Source organism: Phocoena sinus, chromosome 14 (genome assembly GCF_008692025.1).
Source record: "Phocoena sinus isolate mPhoSin1 chromosome 14, mPhoSin1.pri, whole genome shotgun sequence".
Classification (NCBI taxonomy): Eukaryota; Metazoa; Chordata; class Mammalia; order Artiodactyla; family Phocoenidae; genus Phocoena; species Phocoena sinus.
In genome coordinates, this window is record NC_045776.1 from 42,945,179 (window position 1) to 42,967,207 (window position 22,029).

At 39.1% G+C, this 22,029-nt stretch overlaps 1 protein-coding gene and 1 non-coding gene across 2 annotated transcripts in view; one reads left to right on the forward strand and one right to left on the reverse strand.

Annotated features, from left to right (window-relative positions):
• Positions 1-2,869: 2,869 nt before the first annotated feature.
• On the forward strand, positions 2,870-2,976 carry LOC116739385. Its single transcript, XR_004345562.1, has one exon. It is a non-coding gene; the product is annotated as a U6 spliceosomal RNA (small nuclear RNA).
• An 8,169-nt stretch (positions 2,977-11,145) lies between these two features.
• RNF125 (ring finger protein 125) overlaps positions 11,146-22,029 on the reverse strand; it is a 42,468-nt gene continuing 31,584 nt past the window's right edge. The window contains exons 5-6 of the mRNA XM_032602625.1: positions 18,810-18,917; positions 11,146-16,063 (exon numbers count right to left, since the gene is read on the reverse strand). Of these exons, the coding sequence (XP_032458516.1) occupies positions 15,977-16,063; positions 18,810-18,917 (195 nt within the window). The 3' untranslated portion in view covers positions 11,146-15,976. The remainder of the gene's footprint in view (positions 16,064-18,809; positions 18,918-22,029) is intronic.

Below are 22,029 nucleotides of genomic sequence, written 5' to 3' on the forward strand. Positions count from 1 at the left end.
ACTGAGACCTGTTCAAGGGCAAGCTTTGTGGCCAGGCTCAGATCACAAAATGTCTGAGACCAAAATGGCTTCTCTTATGTCAAGAAAGCAGTTCCTGGTTCTCTTTCTCCGGAGACGCCCTTATTTATCTGCTTACATTAACTTGGAAGGTATGTTAACAGGAGCTGTGGGGCAGCCACCTCCTTCCTTCCCCAGGCGTAGAAAGCCAATCTGTAGAGAGCAAACCAGCAGTGAAAAACATATTCTGAATGCAGCTAAAGTTGTTTCACTGGATAGACTATGTTGTCCTCAGAGGCAGAGCTATAGATTAGACCAGAAATGGCAAGAGATTTCAACAAATCAACTCACATTCCAAATTTTCTTTGACGATGTTTGGGAGAAAGTTATAGAAGAAAAAGATTCCTCTCCCCGTCCTTTGTCCTCCTACCCACCTCCTCCCTTCCTCCTCCTCCCTTTTTCTTTTTCCTTTTTTGCTTTCATTTACTTCACACATTTATTGACATCTTCTGTGCATTGTTCGGTTCTGGGCTCACAGCCAGGACAAAGGCAACTATTACAAGATTAGTTCTTGTATAACAGTGGAGGCAAAAGCTTCACACCAGTTTTTAAAAGCAAACAAAGCCTAATTTTTAGGGAACTAGAAGAACAGTTCAGAACATAACCACTCTTCTTTCTGTTCTTAAAGTTAATTATTCCAGCCATTTCCCCCTCAATACATATGCATTTGTACTTCCTCAAAAGGAGACAATGTAAAGCCCCTTCCAGCTGTGCTTCTAGAGGCAATGTCACAAGACTACTATATTTTCCAGTGCAATATCTCTTACTTCTTCCTTTAGTTGAGTCTTAATCTAGTCCAGTTTTGTTTGTTTGCTTTTGTTTGTTTGTTTTGGCCGTGCCCCACGGCTTGTGGGATTTTAGTTCCTCCACCAGGGATTGAACTCGTGCGCTTGGCAGTGAAAGCTCAGAGTCCCAACCACTGGATGGCCACGGAATTCCCCTGGTCCAGTTTTAATATCTCATCATCCTGCAGTGTTGTTTTTTTTTAAATTAATATTTTGCCACATTTGCTTTCTCACTCTCTGCATACGGTAATGAATTTTTAAAAATATTTATTTATTTAGGTTGTGCCAAGTTTTAGTTGAGGCATGCACGTGGGATCTAGTTCCCCAACCAGGGATCGAACCTGGGTCCCCTACATTGGGAGTTTGGAGTCTTACCCACTGGACCACCAGGGAAGTCCCATCCTGCAGTCTTAGGCTAAATCATAAATGTAATCCCTATCAACCACCTCTCATGTGCCACAATGCAAAACAAATACAACTACAATAAGAATTTCCATTTAGAACGTGGAGAAAGGAGAAGGAACCATAGAATATGTACCGTCTGCTGTTGGACAGAGTTAATGAAGCAAAGCAGAGAACAACTGAGTCTCATGGTTGACTTGAGAGTGGTGAGAATCCCGTTGTCAATGAATCTGGCTCTCTGATATTACCTGCTGGGATAATTACTGTTGCCAGGGGAACACCTAAAAGGACATTAGCATAGACTAGCCTGTCTAAGGAGAAGGAAGGCGTCTATCTCATTTGCAATTCATTTTTTTGTTAAAGGTATTGGGGTACCAAAATGAGACTCTTCTTGAGACTCTAAGGAATTAGGACATTCTGCCTTATTGATTTTATTTTTATTTATTTTTAAAAATCAGCTTTATTGAAGTATTATTTATGTATGATAAAATGCACCTACTTTGATGAATTTTGGTAAATGCTGCCCTGTTGATTTTAATGAATCACAGGCCTGTCACAGGTTGGGTTTCTGCTGGTGCTACATTTCTGATAAAACTGCAGTCATCTGTTTATCAGTTTCATTTTAGGGGAACTTCCTCACAGTAAACACCAAAAAATGTGTCAGGTCATGGGGCTGCTAAATTGAAGACAAGACTGGGCGACCCTCAGATTTTCTATTTGTTAGCAGCAACTTTGGGGATAACACATATCCAGGGCACTCTGTTTGACAAACTTTGTCTTAGGACAGTTGTAGATGGAGAAACTGGCTGGGCTGGCAGAGAACTCTTGCTCTCTGTCTTCTAGAATATCACTCTACCCCCCAGACTGAATTCCAGTCCAATATGCTTTGCCATGGCATTGCCATCCTGTTTGTCAGGAGGGGAGCCAGTGTGTGGCACTGTGGTACAGCTCAGCAAGGCAGGGTACCCCAAATCCTCCATTCATTCCTCCCCCGTGGCCAGGATCTCACCCTTTCTCAGTCAACGCTGTAATCTTATGCACAGAAAGGGAAGTGAATCAGGGAACTCGAGCTCTTCACTTTGGTCCAGCAGATGATTACTTTCTTGAGTTGGACCTCAGCATTCTTACTTTCCAATTCTTCTTTTTCTCTACCTGCATCCAGGAAAGTCTCAATGAGAGCATGCAAATTTCTTGTTGTACTTTATTGAAGGTACTCAGGAAAATGTAACAGTATCTGATTTTCAGTCTGGGTCCAATCAGGAAAGAGATTTGAACCAACAATTATTTGAACAGAGAAAGTTTAATATGAAGAATTTTTAACTCTACTAGGGGATTAACATGAGAAGTAAAGGGGGAGGGGATAAATTGGGAGATCGGGATTGACATATACACACTACTATAGGTAAAATAGAAAACTAATAAGGACCTACTGTATAGCACAGGGAACTCTACTCAATACTCTGTAATGGTCTATATGGGAAAAGAAGCTAAAAAAGAGTGAACATATGTATATGTATAACTGATTCTCTTTACTGTACCCCTGAAACTAACACCACATGCTAAATCAACTATACTCCAACAAAAATTAAAGTAAAAACAGAGAACTCTAAAGAATATAGAGTTGAGTGCTCGCTTCAGCAGCACATGTACTAAAATCAGAACAATACAGAGAAGATTAGCATGGCCCCTGTGCAAGGATGACACTCGAATTCATGATGCATTCCGCATTTAAAAGAAAAAAATAATAATACAGGGTTGAGATAGAGTACCCAAAGAAGGACTCTACCTCCACCCCCAGACCTTTGTCCAGACCTTGCTGGAGAAGGGCCCAGCTGTGGCTCGCAGGATGGCAGAGAAGTCACTGTGGTGCCATGCTGTTGGAACTTGCTGGAAGTCTGTCCTCTAGTTTGCTTCAGGCAAACTCTTCCCTCCTGGCGGTCCCCAAAGGCGAAATTATTTAAGCTCAGGATATTTAGTGTGAAAAACAACAACAGTGTTGTCAAACCCAAATTCCTGTGCCTGGTGCACAGTGAGACCAAACAAGCAAAAACATCAGAGTTTGGAGCAGAGAAAGGTTTGTTGCAGAGCCAAGCAAGGAGACGGACAGCTCGAGCTCAAAAAGCCCAAACTCCCTTATGGTTTTCGGGGAAGAGTTTTTATTGGCAAAATTTGGGGGGAGGGCTGCAGGGTGTATGACTTTCTTCTGATTGGTTGGTGGTAAGGTAACAGGGTGGCGTTCCAGGAATCCCAATTATCAGCCTTCTGGCTCCAGTCATTCTGGTGTCCACATGCTTGTGCCCAGCCTGAAGTTACCATCCTCCACCCTGAATGGGGGCCTTAGTTTCTGTAGAAGAGCTCAGAGATATATACCAGACTGCTATGCATATCCCCCCCTAGGAGGAACCAGAACTCTGCCCCATCGCTGCACTATTCTTTCTGACTGCTTTTCCTTTGTTTCTGCATTCCCTCATTTCCCTGATTAGTAACAGTTTGAATCTGCCCTTTGGAACTCAAAGCAGGTCTAAGAGGCTGAAGTCTTTTTCCTACAAACAAGAAATGGGGAGACACAGAAAGGCTATTGTACCTGGGAGGGTCCCACAGGATCCTGCTCGGTTTCAACAGTACCCATAACAAAAACAAGAACTGCCGTCTCATCTTAAGAGTTCCATCAATATTCCTATAAAGAAGTGATGCTAACTCAGACTGGCAACTCAAATCAGTAAATATCTAAGAGAATGTACAACTGCAAATGGGGGAAAAAACAAACAAAGCTGTGTGCTCTAAGATTCATCAGAAGTCTGGAGAGAGACCTGGGGGTGGGGAAACAAAAGCAACGGGGAGAAGCATTGTTCAGTCTCTATACTTACATACTTTATTTTTGAAACCTCAAGGGCTTCACCAGTGACATGATACTTCTTTCCTAAATTTCACCAACAATTGTAATTTCCCAAACTGGGAGGCATGGAACTATATATTTGGCATATAAATTGGTATTTGGTTTACCCACATACCAATTTTGTTTGTTTGTTTGTTTACTGTGGTTAAAGAAAAGAAGCATAAAATTTTCCATTTTGGGCTTCCCTGGTGGCGCAGTGGGTAAGAATCCGCCTGCCAATGCAGGAGACATGGGTTTGAGACCTGCTCCAGGAAGATCCCACGTGCCATGGAGCAACTAAGCCCATGCACCACAGCTACCGAGCCCGTGTGCTACAACTACTGAAACCCACGTGCCTAGAGCCCATGCTCCACAACAAGAGAAGCCACCACAATGAGAAGACTGCAGTGCAACGAAGAGTAGCCCCCACTTGCCGCAACTAGAGAAAGCCCGCGTGCAGCAACGAAGACCCTATGCAGCCAAAAATAAATAAATAAAATAATTTTTTAAAAAATTAAAAAAATTTTCCATTTTAACCATTTTTTAACTGTACGATTCAGTAGTGTTAACTATATGTACCTTGTTATGCTGTGCAACAGGTCTCTAGAACTTTTTCATCTTGCAAAACTGAAACTCTATATCCATTGAATAATTCCTCTTTTCACCCTCCCTCTGCCCCCTGGCAACAACCATTCTATTTTCTTTAGGAAAAAAAATTTCGTTACAAATTTTTGGCCGTGCCACGTGGCTTGCAGTTTCTTAATTCCCCAACCAGGGATTGAACCCGTGCCCCCTGCAACGGAAGTGCAGAGTCTTAACCACTGAACCGCTAGGGAATCCTCCTAAGGTAGTTTTAAAATCAAAAAGCCTTGAGACTGAAAGTTCTGGAGAGCACGCTCTTGAAATACTGTCAAAGCATAGTATGGTTTTATATATAAGACTTTGACCTTCTTGCATGTATTAAGGATGTGTCAAGGGGACAAGGTGAAATACATTTAGAGGCATATCAAAATATAGTAGATATAAGAACTAAACATTTCCTTCATTTTATCTGATTACCTGGGTTTTATTTAGTTGTCTACAGTAACTCTGCAGCAAATTACTACACTGTATAATCTGGAGCAAGTTAAACTCAGCAACTGTAAAATACAATGTACAGTTGTCCTTCAGAATTAGTGCAATACCTCTAATATCACTGAATGAACGTGAAATAATACTGCTTGTCCTGTAGGAGCTATGTTACTGGACTGCTCACTGCTTTAAAACTCTGTCTAGGAGAGAAGCTGCCTAGTAGTTTGGCTCACTTGACAAGTCTATCTCTAAAAAGAAGAGCTGCATCTGGCTTGAAGACTTTATTTGTTAAGAACATCTTGCCTATGTTTCTCAAACTACAATTTATTCACTAATTTATTCATATTTATTGAGTGCCCATAGATGCACTGTGCTAAGTTCTGGGGAAATAGTAACGAGCAAATTCAGACATAAAGTTGCTCTTTTTACTATAATTTTGCTCCCCATATAGACTTTATTAGTGAGGAAAGGATATACTGAGGAGCTAACATGAGTGTTCTGATCCACTTGTCAACCACTCATTTTTCCGTTCAACAAACATATTGTTATGGTCTGATTTTCTGTCCCGCTCAAATGCATATGTTGAAACCCTAATCCCCAATGTAATGGTATTTGTAGACAGGACATTTTGGAGGTAATGAGGGTTAGATGAGGTCATGAAGGTGGTGCTCTCATGACGGGATTGGTGCCTTTATAAGAAGAGACACTAGAATGCTTGATCTCTTGCTCACTCTCTCTGCCATGTGAGGACACAGTGAGAATGTGACTGTCTGTAAGCCAGGAAGAGAGCTGTCACCAGAAACTGAACCCTGAAGGTCCTTGATGGCAGACTTTCCAGCCTCCAGAACTGTGAGAAAATAAATTTCTGTCTAAGCCACCCAGTGTATGGTGTTATGTTATGACAGCCCTAGCAAACTAAGACACATGTACTGAGTTTCTAGTAAGGTCCTGTAAATGTAACCCTCGCCCTTAAGGAATGCCCAATCTCATGAGTATCAGTCATATAAACAAAGAAATATAATGTGGTATCTATAGCAATGGAGGTGTGGTCCAGAGATAGTGTGGTCTAGTGATATAAAGGATGGTGTGATTGACTCTGCTTGGATAGCTCAAAGAAGTCTTCTCAGAGAAATTATGAACTTTATTATAAGGAGAGGTAAGATGCCACTACCAAATTGCTTTGTAATGTGTAAATTCTACCACTAACACCATCCCAGTGTGCCAGTTCCTCCACATCTTCTTTGCATGGGGGACCATCAGTTGAGAAATTTGCTAATAGACTGATTCAAAAAATATTTACTGAGAGCTTACACTATGTCAGACATTGTGTTAAGATAGAAAAATAATACATCACTATAGAGTTCAAATTAATAGCTTTAATTACTGTATTTGCATGTTTTATATGTGTGTTTTACTAGCTATTTCTCTCTATTCTTATTTATATTTATATTATTGCATACTTATTGTTATGGGCTGAATGTTTGTGTCCCCAGAAATTCATGCTGAAGCCCTGACCCCTTATGTGATGGTATTTGGAGGTGGATCTTTGAGGGTAATTAGGTTTAGATGGGGTCCTGAGCAGATTAGTACTGTTATAAGAAGAGGAAGAGACCAGAGCTCACCGTCTCTGCCATGAGGATTCAGCAAGAAGGTGGCCATCAACAAGTCAGAAAGAGGGCCCTCACCCATAACAAAATCTGCTGACACCTAGATTTTGGACTTCCCAGCCTCCAGAACTGTGAGAAATAAATGTCTATTGTTTAAGCCACCCAGTCTATGGTATTTTTTTTGTTTCTTTTCTTTTTTGGCCACATCCTGCGGCTTGTGGGATCTTAGTTCCCTGAGCAGGGATTGAACCACACTCTCAGCAGTGAAAGCTTGGGAGTCCTAGCCACTGGACCACCAGGGAACTCCCATATGGTATTTTTTTTTTAATTGAAGTATAGTTGATTTACAATGTTGTTAGTTTCTGGTGTACAGCAAACTGATTCAGCTATACATATATATATATATATATATATATATATATATATATATATTCTTTTCCATTATGGCTTATAGGATATTGAATGTATTTCCCTGTGCTATACAGTAGGACCTTGTTGTTTCTCTATTTTATATATAATAGTTTGTATCTGCTAATCCCGAACTCCAAATTTATCCCTCCTCCACCCGCTTTCCCCTTTGGCAACTTTAAGTTTGTTTTCTATGTCTGTGAATCTATTTCTGTTTTGTAAATAAGTTCATTTGTGTCATATTTTAGATTCCACATATAAGTGATATTATATGGTACTTGTCTTTCTCTGTCTGACTTCACTTAGCATGATAATCTCTAGGTCCATCCATGTTGCTGCAAATGGCATTATTTCAATCTTTTTTATCAGCCTATGGTATTTTTTTATAGTCTGCTAAGCTGACTATAAAAAAATATTGAGGTATTCTTACTAACGAATTAATTTACACTTCTTGGTTTCATGAAGACTTTGAGCTAGATTACCAGGGTTTTAATATTTTTTATCACTCTTGTGAACTCCATGTGATAAAAACATTATGTTTTTATATCATCATAACTATAATAATAGATTAGCAGAAATATTTACTAAGTACTTACCATGTGCCACTGTTTTTGATTTTGTCTTAAGATGCACATTAAGATGTTGGGTAGATTAGTGGTGTATACCTGCACTCAAAGAATTTACATTCTAGAGAGGGGAGACACTCAATAAAAATGAAAATAAACATGTAAACTAATTTCAAATTCTAATAGCAGTTAAGAAGAAACTATAATAGGATAATAGACAAAAGGGGGAAATGACTTTGGCTAGAATTATGAGAAAAATCCTTTATGAGAAGATGACATTTGATCTGGGAGTTAAAGATTAGAAGGCATCCATGTCAAACTCTGGGAAAGGGCTTTTCAAACAGAAGGAATAGAAAGTGCCAAGGTGCAGGAACCACTAATTTTGGTGTGCTTAACCTAAAGACGAGTGTGGCTGAAATGTAGGGATTAAAGAAGAGAGTAGAGATGAAATTGGAGAGATAGGCAGAGGCCAGATCATGAGGAACTTTGGAAGGGAATGGAAAGGCATTTAGATTTTATTCAAGTAACAATGGGAAGCCCTTGGTGCATTTTAAGCAGTGGGAAGGGGGTGGGAGCATGATCAGATTTATGCTTTTGAAGATCTCTCTGACTGCTCTATGGATAATGGTCCATACTGCCATAAGTGGAGGGAGGCCAACCGGACGTTTACTACAGGGATCCAGGAAACAGATGATGATGGTTTAGATTAAAATGTAATCGTGGAGATAGTGAGAAATTAATAGATCTGAATGTATTTTGATGACTTGCTGATGAATCCATCAGAATTTCAGACATTCTAATTCTGTACATCTGGGGAGGGCTGAGAAAAATGCAGTTATACCAAGTAACCCAAGTGGTTCTGATGAAGGTACACAAGTATACTGAGAAAATACAGTGGTAAAGACTGAGAATGCACTTGGTGTTTCTTTTAATAAATAAGAAAAATGATTCAAAAAAGAAATTATTGTCTTATGTTTGAGAAATGGACAGGTTTTTCATTTGGTAAACAGATCCCCAATTGTGAATAAAATTGATGAAAAAATTACCATGGCAAAAAAGAATATTATTTCCTGTTTTTAAAAACCCAGTCTCATTTTGACTTTCACCCCTCCTTTTCAAAGCTGTTTTTAAGATTTTCCCCCTATGGACCTCTGCTTCTCTGTCAGCTCTTCATATCCCAATATCCAGTTCTCTTCTACCTGAAATTGCACTTCTCCAATGCCTTGAAATTACATGTGGCCATTACTTTCCTTGGCCAATGAAATGTGAGTGGAAATGACCTCTGTAACCTATTCTCCAGTCCGTTGTGGTGAGGGGTGGCTGGAGTGGCACATGGTCATATGCAAATGCTATGAGATCAAAGTAAGGCAGAATTCTGAGGTTGGAGAACAGCTGCCTGGAGAAGAGCCAAGATCCACAGTAGACGTTGGGTGAGTGTTGAGATTTGGGGGTTGTTTGTAATCGAAGCATGACCTAATCTATCTTGACGAATCTCTGTTTCACCTTCACTGGGCCCTTTTTTTTTTTTTTTTTTGGCGGTACCACATGGCATGCAGGATCTTAGTTCCCTGACCAGGGATCGAACCCATGCCCCCTGCAATGGAAGCATGGAGTCTTAACCACTGGACAACCAGGGAAGTCCCCACTGGGCCTTTTATTTTTATTTATTTATTTAAACATTTAATTAATTAATTTTATTTTTTGGCTGTGCTGTGTTAGTTGCAGCAGCACATGGGATCTTCATAGAGGCATGCAGGATCTTTCATTGTGGCGTGCGGTCTCTTCATTGCCTCACGCGGGCTTCTCTCTAGTTGTGGCATGCGGGTTTTCTCTCTCTAGTTGTGGCATGCGCGTCTTCTCTCTCTAGTTGCAGCGCTGGGCTCCAGAGTGCATGGGCTCTATAGTTGCAGCACGTGTGCTCTCTCGCTGAGGCTTACGAGCTCAGTAGTTTTGGGCTAAGCACGGGCTTAGATGCCCCACAGCATGGGGGATCTTGGTTTCCTGAAGAGGGATGGAACGGATGTCCCCTGCATTGGAAGGCAGATTCGTCACCACTGGACCACCAGGTAAGTTCCATGGGCCTTTTAAATGGCTGCTTTGGGGCAATGATTAGCCCTAATCAAGACCTGTGTACGGTCTTCTCTGAAGCCTGCAGGATTAAAATACTAGATGAGGGCTTCCCTGTTGGCGCAGTGGTTGAGAGTCCGCCTGCCGATGCAGGGGACACGGGTTCGTGCCCTGGTCCGGGAAGATCCCACATGCCGCGGAGCAGCTAGGCCCGTGAGCCATGGCCGCTGAGCCTGCGCGCCCGGAGCCTGTGCTCCGCAACGGGAGAGGCCATAACAGTGAGAGGCCCGCGTACCGCAAAAAAAAAAAGTTAAAATAAAATGCCAGATGATTTTTCTAGACATAAGATAAAAGCTTAAATATTTCTTAGCCCCAAGGATTTCAGACATAGGTGTCCCTCTGTTATATATTTACCTTATTTATTTTTATTTATTTGTTTGCGCAAGGTCCTAGTTGTGGCTCGCCATCTCCTTAGTTGCAGCACTAGGGCTCCTTAATTGTGGCATGCGTGTGAGATCTAGTTCCCTGACCAGGGATCAAACTTGGGTCCCCTGCATTGGGAGTATGGAGTCGTAGCCACTGTGCCACCGGGGAAGTCCCATTTTACCGTATTTACTTCAATAACTCTAACCTAAGTGATGAAAGTAAGTCTTACCAAACCATTCTGGGTTCCCGGTATCTTTTAGGATGTCACTCAGCAAACAGTCATCAGAGGTCATGCTATTAAGACCTGTGTTCTGGCCTGTTCCTCTTGTGAAAAAATCCAAAAAAACTTTCCTATGTTTTAGTATATTCTGAACTGGGGTACAGATGACAGCTATAGCCACCCCAAACTTAGTATGTATTTAGCAGAGATAAGAGATACAAAATTCATCTTCATCTTGCCTTTTAAATTTCAATGCAGTCCCTTGGAAGCAGAGCCAATAATAACTCCATGATGCTCAGCTTTACCTTGACTCAAACCGGGGTTTCTAAACCTCATCACTATTGACAGGAAGAGTAATCCTTTGCTGTGAGGGGCTGTCCTGTGCATTGTAGAATGTTGAGTAGCATTCCTGGCTTTGATCCACATCCTGGGCAATAGCACATCACAGTTATGACAACCCCAAATGTCTTGACATTGTCAAGTGTCCCCTAGGAGGCAAAATTGCTCCCTTTTGAGAACTACTGGCCTAAGTGAAAGTATATTTTCATGATAGATATTGCTGAATGATGACAATTTAAACAACATATGAGGTTTAAAAGCATAAAAGGGTATTAGATGTAAAAAATTATCAAGAACCATGTTTAAGAACAGACACAGTAGATATTTTAATGAAAGCAATGGTCCTGCCATTCTTTATTTCTCACAATAACACCTATTTACAGAAGAAAAGGAATTGTACATTTTAATTTCTGATCATTATACAGATTTATTTTTTGCAGTTGAATAATAAAAGGATGAATCTCTTAGTGACTTTTAAAAATAATTTCAATGTTACTTGAAGGTACTAATTACATGTTAAACGTGTTCAGTAACTGTTGTAAGCTCGCTTGAAAACAAAGGACACTTAGCACCCAGTAAAAGTAATAAAGTAACATCATTAGAGCCAGGATCTTTTAGATCTGACCTGGAACTATCTTCACTGTAGATTCCCAATCCAATTTCTAAATATACGTTTTAGAAACTTGGGTGAAAAAAATATGTAAAAGGAGGGCTTCCCTGGTGGTGCAGTGGTTGAGGGGTTCGTGCCCCGGTCCGGGAAGATCCCACATGCTGTGGAGCGGCTGGGCCCGTGAGCCATGGCCGCTGAGCCTGCGCATCCAGAGCCTGTGCTCTGCAACAGGAGAGGCCACAACAGTGAGAGGCCCGCGTACCGCAAAAAAAAAAAAAAAAAAGGAAAAGGAAAATCTCCATAGGTTTTTGTAGGATTAGAAGAATTTAGCTTTTAAAGAATAATATGTGAATCAGTTTTTCCCTCATAAGGCCTTAAAAAATTGGCACCTTGAGGTGCTATTAAAAAAAGGAGTGTGGGGGCTTCCCTGGTGGCGCAGTGGTTGAGAGTCCGCCTGCCGATGCAGGGGACATGGGTTCGTTCCCCGGTCGGGGAGGATCCCACATGCCGCGGAGCGGCTGGGCCCCTGAGCCATGGCTGCTGAGCCTAAGCGTCCAGAGGCTGTGCTCTCCAACGGGAGAGGCCCGCATACCGAAAAAAAAAAAAAAAAAAAGGAGTGTGGGACTTCCCTGGTGGCACAGTGGTTGGGAGTCTGCCTGCCAATGCAGGGGACACGGGTTCGAGCCCTGGTCCGGGAGGATCCCACATGCTCGCGGAGCAGCTAAGCCCGTGAGCCACAACTACTGAGCCCAAGTGCCACAACTAATGAAGTCCGCGTGCCTAGAGCCATTGCTCCGTAACAACAGAAGCCACAGCAATGAGAAGCCCACGCACCGCAACGAAGAGTAGCCCGCGCGCAGCAATGAACACCCAAAGCAGCCAAAATAAATAAATAAATAAAATAAATTTATAAAAAAAAAAAAAAAGGAGTGAAATTTTTTGCTTAGTCAACAGCTTCAAATATTGGTTTTTGTTTTTTAAGACAATGAATTATAAATTCCTTTTAATAAAAGGTTAAAGGCACAGTGAAACAATGAATAATAGTTGCACTTCACTATTTTAGAACTCAAAATAATTCAAAAGGCAAAATAATTCAGGTGGCCAGCACCTGGTTTGTCCCGTAGGGGGCAAAATTATTATCATAAGAGATATCCAGGGACAGGATGTAGAATTGCTGCACTGAGGTTTAACAGTGGCAGGTGACTTAAAGCTTTACTCAAAATACAGTTTTGAAGTTTTTTTCAAGTTTTACAGATTTAAAGATGCCTTTTGTATTGCTTGGAATTAACAAAAATTTATTTTCTGGATAGTGAGTACTAATACTCAGAAATATATTCTTTTATTCTTCTGGGACTATATTTTCAATCTAATGATTACCTCTTAAAAGTTCCTCTCCTTTTGCCCTTGTTGTCCAATAGGTTTTGCTTTACTGGTTCAGCCATCCAAACTATAGGAAGAGAGGTGGTGAAACTAAAAATCTGTTGTTACTTGTTAGCAGCTGTGAAAAGCAAGCTTGAAACTAGTATCTAAAAGGGAGGAAATATGGCCTTCTAGGTTTCACCCAGCTTTACGTTTTTCTAATTACCTTGCGGTGGATGGCAGAATGGTAAGCAAGGCTTTTAAGAAGTAATGGATAATTTACTATAGAAAATTTTGGGGAACATGACTATGACTACATTTACGTGTAAGGAACAAAGATGTTTATAGACGATTACAGTTAAGAAGCTAAACACAACCAAGTAACACTTTATCCTCAGGAGTTGAAATCACGCATCTTCGTAGCTTCTTTGCTTGCCTTCAAGATGGAAATATTACTCTATGTCCTGGATTTGTCATTAGAGAACCAAATATGAAAAATAGAGCCATCAAATAAGGAGTGGTAGCAAGCACTAAACATACAGGTACTTGAAGAACTAAGCTAAATGGGGGATAGAAGAGAGTATTGTATGTTACCAATAGGTTCTCAAAAAACGTTTTTTTGGTCTTCCCTGGTGGTGCAGTGGTTGAGAGTCCGCCTGCCAATGCAGGGGATGCGGGTTCATTCCCCGGTCTGGGAAGATCCCACGTGCCACGGAGCGGCTGGGCCCATGAGCCATGGCCGCTGAGCCTGCACATCCGGAACCTGTGCTCTGCAATGGGAGAGGCCACAACAGTGAGAGGCCCGCGTACCGCAAAAAAAAAACACCCCAAAAAACCCCGTTTTTTTTTTGGTTCTGGCCACGCCGTGCGGCTTGCAGGATCTTAGTTCTCCCCGTTCAGGGGTCAGACCTGGGCCTTGGGCAGTGAGAACACAGAGTCCTAACCACTGGACCGCCAGGGAATTCCTTGAAAATGTTGATATAGTACAACTTTAAAAAATAGGAGATTAGGGAGAACAAATGAAAAACATTTTTAATTGCACCAGCTATCATACGGGTGATGGTTTATTAGTATTATTATTCTGAGACTGTTGCATGCATAAAGTAGATGAAGGAAACGAATAATTGTGGGATATTCCTGTGTCCTTGAAGACCAGGATTCTCAGTAGAGAAAAACAAAAGACACAAATGTAATAGAAAAGATTAGGCAAAAACCCTGTAGTACTTAATTTGATTTGCAAGTATCAAGATAAAAACTCATGAATAAGTGTTTTATCTTTAAAAAAAGGATATTTCCTAGCTCTCTCCTAGAAACAAAGACCAATAGAGCCGCAATGAACTTAACAGTCACAATTACAGTTCTGAAGCACTATTTCTCACTGAAAGTAACCAGGCTCATTAAGAGAAATGGCTGATACCAGGTCTGGGGCAGGAAACATCCAAGTTGAGCCTGGAATAGCCTGTCATACGAGACTACAAGGAAGCCAGTAAAGACTGCTAGAGTAGTGTCAAAAGGACTCAGAGTCAACTTGATAAGGCTCCCAATGACCAAAGATAGGACAATTGGGGCTTTAATAAGGCAATATGCGAAATGGATTAAAGCCTATCAAATGTGTTTGACTCCAAGAGTTCACAACACTTAAAAAAAGTGATCTACAGAGGATGATAGAAAACAAGTTTATTATCTTGAAATTTGGTAAATAAAGGGGAAAATTCAAGTTTATTTTCCCTTTCCTATATGAACTTGACCACTGGTTAACCAAATAGTAGATATGGGGAAACACCTATTTATAAAAATGTTCCAACTAATAAATGAAAAAGAAATGATAGAATATTCTCCAACCCACAACAAATCAATGGATCTAGGCATTGAGTATCAATTTCAGCTGACATCACAAAAGAGGGAACCAGACATTCTGTGCCCTCTGTTGAAAGAATACACCATGATCTACGGTCTGGCCAAAAGGTTGAACCTGAGTCTGCTCAGATCTCTGGATCCATGTGTCAATATCCAGAGGATAGAAGAACATGCTGAATTGTGCCATGAGTATGCAATTAACAAAATATAGACAGTGGGAAATTTATAAAACCAGGTTCTTCTGTAGGTAAATTTTAAGGAAAAGAAAGAAGGAGGAACCCAGAAAGATTAAAAGCTAGTGTGTAGAGACACACTTGGGGGATAAACTAAGAAAGAAATGCAAGGAAGTGAGTACTATTAAAATCAATGTAGTGTTTACTTTTGTGGGGTTGAGGAAGAGGTTTGTTAACTGTGACAGGACACACAGAAGACATCGATCGAAGGTGACTGGCAGAGTTCTAAATGAATGTTTCCTTATGAGAATGTAATAAGCTATATATTTTCTGTTTGGTTTTCAGTATTTCTGTTTATTTTATAATTTTCCTAAAAGATAAAATTAAAAAAAAATCAAAGCCCTTAGGATTTTCCACTAAAAATTATGGACGTGAATACTTCTACTGTAAATATCAGCTGATGGTTCTTAAGAAGTTGCCTGTATTATAGAAATATTTCTAAATAATAAGCTACAAATATTTGAAAAATATAAAATTAAATTCTTATGTGTGCATAGTTATAAAAAGTCAAAGCATTAAGTATACATTCCTAACATGAAATTTATTTTATTACAGTATTATGTTATACAATTTGGTTAAATGGATGTTGTCAACTGCCAAAATTTTCCTTTCCTACTCCATACAAGGTTATTCCTTTTATTCTAGTAGCGGTTAGAACGTGAACTCTAGAAGAGATTTCACACTTCCTTGAATGACCACACTTTGTTTCACTCTCCATAGAACAAAGATTAGTTATTTGACCAGCCATGAGGGAAGTTATCAATATGTAGCATTACACACAACGTCATCCGATTTGCAAATATAGATCCTTCACCCACATACTCAGCCTTATGTTCTCTTCCATATATTAATGGCTGATGGAGACTTTTTTTGCTGTTAAGTGTCTGAGAAACTCAAGAATGTAAAACAGACCTAAACCACCAAAATGAAAGCAGTTTTAAAATGCAGTATAACAATAAACATGGACAAACATATAACTGTGTTGTACACTTTTTTGCCCATCAAACATTGACAGTTTCCCTCAAATTCTTCAAGCAGCATCTTGAAAAAAATGGTACAATTGTACGATCTCCTTCCCTTTTCTTTTAATACAATTATGTGGTGTTCGAGTGACTCACATATTCCAGAAGTGACCGGTCTAAAACCCTTTGAATAAGAGCTTCCTCAATTATATTAAAATCCTACAATAAAGACAAATAATTAGAAAAATAATTAGAAACATACAGTCAGAGATGACAGTTTTCAGAAATTGGAGGATGAGAGTTAAGACAATGCCTCATTTTGCAAAGTGAAGCCCTGAATTTAGTCCAAGTTTCCACAAAAACTCATAGAACCCAGGACTTTTGCTTTGGGGCTTGTGCATTTTCTATTTCATTTTTACTGCCTATCAATTAACTAGCTACAGTCATAGTAAAATAGTTTTGATCTGGAATTTAAAGCTTTTATCTGATCTAACTAGTAGTTTTTAGTCAACAGTACGAATCCTGTCAGAGTGCTATGCTCCACATAAACATGTAATAGTTAAGACATTCCCATAGATAAGACATGTAATAGTTAAGACACGTAAAGTTAAGACATTCCCATAGGACTCATCAATCCCAGCAGTACTACTGAATATCTTAGTTTTGAAAAAAAAAAGGTTGAAAACAAAACGCTCTTTCTCCTTGCTTCCCTATGGTCAAAATGGAATTCAAAACTTTAGGTCAGCACATTCTATAAATAGAGCAAAAAGTATTAAGAGCCCCATCCTCTACAATCCATCTCCTCTTCACCAATAAACTAAAAAAATAAAATAAAATCTTTATTGGAAGTCCACTCTAAAACATAAAAGCAAATAAATGAAATCCAAAGGAAAGCTATAAAGCACAGCAGAGCACAAGATTTGGACTCAATGCCAGGTTGTTCTGAGGCAATTTATTAACCTTTGAGCATCAGATATTTCATAGCTAAGTAAGGATAATGATATAGTACTCACTTCACAGAAGTTGCTGCAAAGAACAAAATGAGATAATTTGCATAAAATGCCTAGCATAGTACTTGGTAGTTTAGGAAACAAAAAATCAAAACAAAGAACACTGTTTCAACCTCACTTCCACATCCAAGAATATGGTTTTGAGTGGGTATAAAGTATTCTCATCAAAGTGGCTTCTTCCTGACCAGCCTTGGGTCATACTTTGAATGATCTTGAGAAGAATGGACTGAACATGAACAGCCAAGACAGGCATGGAATCAACCTGGCTTTTAGAACGTCTTATGGAGCTAAGATAAAGAGGAACCCCTACGTGTTATGAAAAATGAGAACACATGGCTCTGTTGAGGGCTTGTGTTACTTGGTGGCCAGGAAAGACATTATTTGAGAGATGGAGGAAAGAATATGAAGCCTCTGTAGTGTGGTTTGTTTGATTCTTCAAGTGGTCCTGATATTCCCATTTACCCTCTCCCCATCTCCAGTTTGCCTGACATCCGTGCCCTAACTGCAAATCACTCTACATGCATTATCTCATTTAATTCCCACAACAGCTTCTGGAAGCAGTACGTACTTTGCTCTCCTCACTTAACAAATGAACAAACAGAGGCTCCAATGTTAAATGCCTTGCCTAAGGTCACACAGCTGTGACAGGGCTGTTACTGAAACCCAGGTTAGAACCCAGGTTCCCTGGATAATCTGGATAATCATAGTGGGCAGATCAGAATGCATGGAGAAAAATTTCCAATGACAATCTTCAACAATTATTAAATTCCATCTTGAAACTGCATGAAAATAGTCAAAATCATGTGAAAATTATATGCAAATTCAAATTTAACCCTTAACATTTCATGTATTTAGATAACGTAACAATAAAATGTACTATTTCAGAACATGGCTATGAGTGATTTTCCCGCTCATGATAGGCAATACCCCTTTGCTGAAAGGGACTCAGGGGACAAAGCATTACTCTCACATGACAATGCATAGAAAAAAGGCTATGTTAACCTTTTGCTTGTTATTACCATTTCTGATAACAGAAACTACGGTCGTAAGTATTAGAACTATTCATACTATACCACATTTTTCTTTCATCTTAAAAAAATCCTTAATATAATGAGATTGGCCATGAGTTGTTAGTTATTGATGGGTAGCTGATGGGTATACAGGGGTTCATTATATTATCCTACTTCTGTATATGTTTAAAACTTTTTCATAATAAATTTTTTTAACGTTTAAAAAAGTTCAATAAACACGAGAGTTGTGGTTTTTTGTTTTTTTTTTTCTTCGGTACGCGGGCCTCTCACTGTTGTGGCCTCTCCCGTCGCGGAGCACAGGCTCCGGACGCGCAGGCTCAGAGGCCATGGCTCACGGGCCCAGCCGCTACGCGGCATGTGGGATCTTCCCGGACCGGGGCACGAACCCATGTCCCCTGCATCGGCAGGCGGACTCTCAACCACTGCGCCACCAGGGAAGCCCAAGAGTTGTGTTTTATAGAATTTAAATTAAAAATAGAGCCCGTGTGTCTCGCTACACTGATAATGTCATGTCTGTTACTAGCCATTCAGTATTTTATAAAATGAACGCAAATTCTCTGAGCCATTTCCTTACCGATATGATTTCCTCTCAGCTATATAAGTTTTTAACTTTATAACAATTATAACTATTAACATATATTGGGAGGCACTAGAGTAGAAATTAAAATAATGTGAAAGTGAAATCTAGGTCTTTACACAATGGCTAATTACTTACATCACAAAGAAAATGATTTTGTCTAAGGCAGGTAACTACTATTAACAGTTTATAAAACAGCATGTTTTTATGATTTCCTACTTAATGCTAATACTTAACATTTTAGCTACACATACATTTTCTCCTCTACAATCTTACTCACTTGGATTAAGAAAGGTAAGCTAAACACAGCATAAAAACATAATGTAAAAGTAAGAAAATATACTTACTATGAAATCATCATAAAACAAAGTGTGACTGACTTGCAAATGTCTTATTAAGCTGCCATTGAAGCTGCCTGGATTCTCATTAGGTACTAAACGGCAAAGTGGACAGAACTGGAAATAAACAAGATCAAGAGTTCAAGAAAGAATTTTAAATAATCATTATTGTCAGAATTAAAAAAATTAAATAACCATTCAACAAAATGAATTTTAATTTTATGAATCTATTGGCCATACCTTGGTATTGTTTTAGAACTGTATAAGTATTAAAGCAACATAAAGAAATAAAATTGCACTTATTTCTTCATATGCATTTCTTGTACATAAAAGTATATGTTTATCACTTTAAAAAAATTAATTAATTTATTTTTGGCTGCATTGGGTCTTTGTTGCTGTGCGCGGGGCTTTCTCTAGTTATGGCGAGCGGGGGCTACTCTTTGTTGCAATGCGTGGGCTTCTCATTGCTGCAATGCGTGGGCTTCTCATTGCGGTGGCTTCTCTTGTTGCAGAGCATGGGCTCTAGGCACATGGGCTTCAGTAGTTGTGGCTCGCGGGCTCTAGAGCGTAGGCTCAGTAGTTGTGGCGCACGGGCTTAGTTGCTATGCAGCATGTGGGATCTTCCCGGACCAGGGCTCGAACACGTGTCCCCTGCATTGGCAGTCAGATTCTTAACCACTGTACCACCAGGGAAGTCCCTATCACTTTATCATTTAAACAATATTACAGTCAGTAGGTGTGCCATAATTTAATTAGTTACCTGCCTCTTGGAATACTGACGTTTTCTTGGTATGTGGATATTCTATTATTAAAAATTATAGTATCTATATTGTTTACTTTTGGGGGGATTATTTTCTTAGGATACATGACAATAAATGGAGATTAGAAGGTCAAAGTTATGAACTTCACAGTTCATAATATATATTACTCTATAGTTTTATACTGCCACCAGCAATATAGATTATAATACACCAGCATCAAATACTAATACCAGCATCAGGTGTTAGTATTTATATATATTTTCCTAATTTAATAGCCATTAATGGCTCTCTAATAAAACTTTTTCATTTTGAAATATTTATAAGCTCACAAGAAATTGCAAAAATAACGCAGAGAGGTATCATGCCACAATCATCCAGCTTCCCCTAATGGTAACTTCTTATATAACTGTGGTACATTACCAAAACCAGGAAATTGGCAATTAACTAGACAACATCTGACTTAGATTTCACCATTTTTTGCATGAACTCATTTTTTTGGGTGTGTATGTATAGTTCTATGAAATTTTATCACACATATAGAAATGCATGTAACTACTGACACCATCAAGATACAGAACTGCTCTCTCACTACAAAGAACTCCCTTGCGCTGCTCCTTAACTTCCTCTTCTCTCCCAAACCCTGGCAACCACCGATCTCTTCTCCAGAACTTTTGAGACTGGCTTTTTTTCACTAAGCATAATGGCCTTGGGATTCATCCAAATTGTTGAGTGCATCAATATAGTTCCTTCCTTTTTACTGCTGAGTAGTATTCCATGGTATGGATGTACTACAGTTACCCATTTACCTTTGAAGGACATTTGTTGTTTTGGGCTGCTACAAATAGAGCTGCAATGAACATGTGCGCATAGATGTTTTGTGTAAACATATTTTCATTTTTCTAGGATTAATTTCTAGGAGTGTGAGTGCTAGGTTAGTGTTACAGTTAACTTTGTAAAAAACTGCCAAACTATTTTGTTTGTAAATGGCTGGACCATTTTACATTCCCACAAGCAATGAGTGAATTATCTAGTTTTTCCTCATTCTCATCAGCATTAGTTACTGTCAACATTTTTCTATTTTAGTTGTTTTCATAGGCATGTAGTGGTATCTCATCATGGTTTTAATTTGTAATTCTCAAATGGCTAATATAATGACTCTTTCTTTTAATATATGCCACTTTATTACGTCTTAACATAGGTTTTTTTTTAAAATTGTATTTCTTCGTGTATTCATTTTGAAAAATGAGATGCAGAATCATTACTGAGTTCCAAGTATATGTTAGGCAATAAATGAGGTGGTATTCTCATTTGATTCTCACAGAAACCCAGTGAATTATCATCTTTATTTTGTTGATGAACCCAATTTCAGAGAGGAAAAAAATTAGCTTAAATCTACACCACTTCAAGTATCAGAGCTGGAATCTAGGCCTCTACTAGACAATCCAATCTACTAGACAATCTTTTCATATTATAACAGTGTCTAATTTATCAGCTTGGATGATGTTTTTCTCTAAATTTAAATGAGATCTTTACAAAATTCTTTTCTGTCTTATAATTTTATTGCAGGGGTGGGGGGAGTCCCAGTTTCAATATGCTCAACTTCTATAAATAAGGCCATTTAAAAATTATGCTCTACTCTATTAATCTTAATGTCTTATTTTAAATAAAATTACATCATCTAAATTATTATTGCTTTATAATAATTAATGATTTCCTTACGTTCTAGCTATATCTTGGTTAATTGACAACATGGCTATCCCAAAATAGCACTCAGTCTACCCTGAGACCCCTACACAGTGAGAACAGAGCTGAGACCAAGAAATATTTTAATAGAAACAACCTAAGTGTCCATCAACAGATGAATGGATAAAGAAGATATGGTACACACACACACACACACACACACACACACACACACACACACACAGTGGAATACTATTCAGCCATAAAAAAGGAAATCTTGTCATTTGCAGCAACATGGATGGACTTGGAGGGTATTATGCTAAGGGAAATAAGTCAGTCAGAGAAAGGCAAATTCTGTGTGATACCACTTATATGTGGAATCTAAAAAAATTACAACAAACTAGTGAATACAACAAAAAAGAAGCAGACTCACAGATATAGAGAACAAACTAGTGATGACCAGTAGGGGAAGGGGAGGAGTAACATAGAGGTAGAGGATTAAGAGGTAGGGGATTAAGGGGTACAAACTATTATATATAAAATAAGCTACAAGGATATATTTTACAACATATATCCCACATATTGGGATTATGGCCAATATTTTATAATAATTATAAATGGAGTATAACCTTTAAAAATTGTGAATCACTATATTGTATACCTACACCTGTAACTTATATAATATTGTACATCATCTGTACTTCAATTGAAAAAAAAAAGGATGTTGGCCTCACCTCGGCATGGACTTTATATGACAGTGAATGCAATGGGTAAATACAGCTACC